At 38.6% G+C, this 3,758-nt stretch overlaps 1 protein-coding gene across 1 annotated transcript; it reads left to right on the plus strand.

Moving 5' to 3' along the window:
* The first annotated feature begins 2,631 nt into the window (after nt 1–2,631).
* On the plus strand, nt 2,632–3,423 carry LOC107260809. The gene has a single exon (XM_015715529.2). It carries the CDS (start codon nt 2,632–2,634, stop codon nt 3,421–3,423), a length of 792 nt encoding a protein of 263 aa, XP_015571015.2.
* The last annotated feature ends 335 nt before the right edge of the window (nt 3,424–3,758 follow it).

Here is a 3,758-nt window from a genome sequence, read left to right on the forward strand (position 1 = left end):
TTATCAATCCAAGTATTTTCCTTTTCCTTTTTAAGCTGTTATTAATTATGTTTTCTTTTATAATCTATTTTGTTTATTTAACTATCATGAGTGAGTAGTTTTCTAATCTAGGGTTAAGTGAACCCTAGCCATGATTGATGTATTATTTGTTCCTTTAATTTCCTAAATTAATTATTTAATTGCTCTTGCTTAATTGATTGTGCATATTGCAATACTAGATTAGGGATAATTAGTATTGTTATGATTCCATTGTCTTTATCACAGCGGGAGTTAGGTTTTGACGGATTTGAATATTTCAACTAAGGACATGAAATTCTCCACGGGAGTAGGTAGAACAGATTGTTAAGAAGTCAGGGTATTGAGTTTAATGTCTTTAATTTGCATGATTCCACGGGAGTAGGTTTTGATTGCATATTAGGGAAGCCATTGATACTCGAGAGAGATCTATGGTATTTTATAGGTTTACCTTTCCTTGTGAACTTTTATTTAATTAGTTTGGTGTAGGAACTTATCTTTGCGTTAATTATGCTAGTGGGGATACTTAACTCTAGGTGCTTTTTATCCTTGAATTTATTCTCATTATTATTATTTGCATTATAGATTAATTCATCCTCAATCGTTGATTTGGTTACTTACTTAGCGTTAATTAAAGTCAAGATTAGCTAGTTTTTACTACTTCAGTCTCTAGGGATTCGACCCTTGCTTGCCCGACTACATAGTTAGGAGGTCTAGTTAAGTTATTTTTGATAGGCGCGCGACAACCTTGTCAAATTTTAGCGCCGTTGCCGGGGACTGACTGTGTTAAAGTAGTTAATTTCGATTTATTTTTGCTAAGCTTTGGGTTTAGTAGTGCTTCAGCTATTATTCCTTGTGCTCCTGGTCTTTTGTTTTTAGTTTTCTTTCTTATTGCATGCAAACTCGACGAACAGGTTCAAGAGATTTAATCCTTATTGATCTTGAAATTGAGGCTACTGTACGTAAGCAAGGAAGTAAGAGGAGAAGGAATAAGAACAAGCAACAAGAAACAATGGCTGAACCACCGGCTGCTAAACCTCTTTGGGAGTATGGTGTACCGGATGCAACTACCGGTGCAATGTCTAGCATTCTTAGACCTGCAATTACTGCAACACACTTTGAACTGAAACCTCAGTTTATCTAGTTCATCTCTAATGATTCCTTTTCAAAGGGAGTCAATGATTGTCTTGTTAATCATATTGATAGTTTTCTGGAGAAGTGTAACACTTTTAAGATTAATAATGTCAGTGATGATGAAATTAGACTATGCCTTTTTCCTTTTTCTCTGAGGGATAGGGCAAAGGAATGGCTAAAAGATGAAGGCATTGGTACTTTTGATTCATGGGACAAGCTAGTAAAGGCATTTTTGGCCAAGTTCTTGGGTCAAGAGAAAACTGCAAGGCTAAGGACCGAGTTGAGCACTCTTCATCAATTAGATGATGAGTCATTGTATGAGTTTTGCAGAAGGTTCAAGCGTCTACAAAAAAGTGTCCTCATCATGGAATTCAAGAGTGGCTATTAATTCAGACCTTCTATAATGGGTTGACGCATGAGTATAGGATTTACATTGATGTTGCGTCAAGTGGTAATTTTGTTGAAAAGGTCCCTACTGAGGCTAAGACATTACTTGAGAAGATGGCTGCTAATGATAACTTCCACTCAGGTGGGAGAAACAGTGTAAAGAAAGGGGGTAAACATGACGTTGATGTAATGACTCTCTTGACTAGTACTGTGCAAGCTTTATCACTTAAGGTTGATCAACTTCGAGCAGGGCCATCTGTGGTAGCATCTTGTGAGACATGTGGAGTACAGGGACATATTGCAAGTGAGTGTCAATATGCTGAGATGATTATGGAGCAAGCTAATGCTCTCTATAACAATAACCAACAAAAGAGACCCTTTGATCCTTACTCTAGCACTTACAATGAAGGTTGGAAACAAAACCCAGCATTCTCTTACAAGAACACTCAAAATCAGTTGAACCCACCACTACCACCACCACCTCGCAACAACTTCAATCATCCTCCAGGTTTTCAAAATAGACCACCCTTCCATCATCAAAACTACAATCAACAACCTCCACAACCACAACCCAAGTCCAATCTAGAAGCTTTGGTTGAAACTTTTGCAGCCTCACAAGCTAAGCAAGACAAGTATTGGGAAGAGCAGTTGAAACATAATAATTTCCTTACTGCTACAGTTCAACAGATTCAAGCTCAAACCAAGCTCATGGAAAATTAGATAAACCAACTTGCTCAACAAGTGGGTCAATCTTCAAAGGTTCCGGGTCACTTTCCTGGTAACACCGAGCAACCACCTAAGGGTCAAATTGATGCTGTAACTTTGAGGAATGGTAGAGAGCTAGAAGACCTTCCACCGAAGGTAGTTCGAAAGAAAGTAGTTGTAGTAGAGGAAGAGATGGTTGAAGCTAAGAAGATGATAGAAAAAGAGAAAACTGAAGAGAAGAAAGAGCCCATTGTCATTAAACCTTACAAGCCACCTGTACCTTTCCCATAACGATTGGCACATGCAAAGCTAGAAAAAAAGTATGGGAAATTCCTAGACATTCTAAAGAAGTTGCAGATCAACATCCCATTCTTGGATACAATCTCAGAGATGCCCTCCTATGCTAAATTCCCAAAAGACATGCTCTCTAACAAGAGGAAAATCGAAAAGAATGCAACGGTCTCACTGACAGCTGAATGCAGTGCTATATTGCAAAACGAGCTTCCAAAGAAGCTAGGAGATCCAGGGAGCTACTCCATTCTAGTCAAGCTAGGTGACATCGAAATAAAAAAGGCTTTATGTGATCTAGGGGCAAGTGTCAGTCTTATGCCCCTATCAATTTGCAAGAAACTTCAGATGGGTGAATTAAAACCCACACGCATCTCCCTACAATTGGCAGACAAATTGGTGAAATTTCGTTTGGGTATTCTTGAGGATGTGCCACTTAGAGTTGGAAAATTCTTCATCCTTTGTGATTTTGTGGTTATAGAGATGGAAGAAGATGCGCAAGTCCCTATCATTCTAGGAAGACCCTTCTTGGCCACTGCTGGGGCCACTATTGACATGAAGAATGGGAAAATCACCTTTGAAGTGGGTGATGAAAAGATGGAGTATTCACTCATAAGTTCTATGGATTCTTCTTCTAAGGACGAAATAATTTATAGCATGGATGCTCTAGATGAAGTAGTGGAAGCTAAGGCCGCGGATTTACAACTCGATGATTCATTGCAGATGATCTTAATGGGGAGTGCAGATAAAAAGGATTGGGAAACAAGAGAGTACAAGAGGCTCTTGGAGGAGACACAAGCGCTAGCAGCTGATGAGCCTATCAAGGAAGTGTTAAAACCAATGGAGTCTAAGGAGAGTACTACGCCTCCCGAGGTAGAATTATTCGATGTGTAGGGAATAGATTTCATGGGACTGTTCCCTTCTTCTTATGGGAATAGGTATATCTTGGTCGCTGTAGATTATGTCTCAAAGTGGGTTGAAGCCATAAATACTCCAACTAATGATGCTCGCGTGGTAAGCAAGTTCTTTAAAAAGAATATTTTTCCTCGATTTGGTGTACCACGAGTGTTGATTAGTGATGGAGGCAAGCATTTCTTAGAGAATCGATTTGATGTGATACTTAAAAAGTATGGAGTACATCATCAAGTGGGGCTTTCATAAAAATAATTTTTCGTTTTATGCAAGCATTTTGGTACAAAATCAATTTTCTTAGGACTTAGAACTTTGAC

This window comes from Ricinus communis, chromosome 6, assembly GCF_019578655.1.
Source record: "Ricinus communis isolate WT05 ecotype wild-type chromosome 6, ASM1957865v1, whole genome shotgun sequence".
NCBI lineage: Eukaryota > Viridiplantae > Streptophyta > Magnoliopsida > Malpighiales > Euphorbiaceae > Ricinus > Ricinus communis.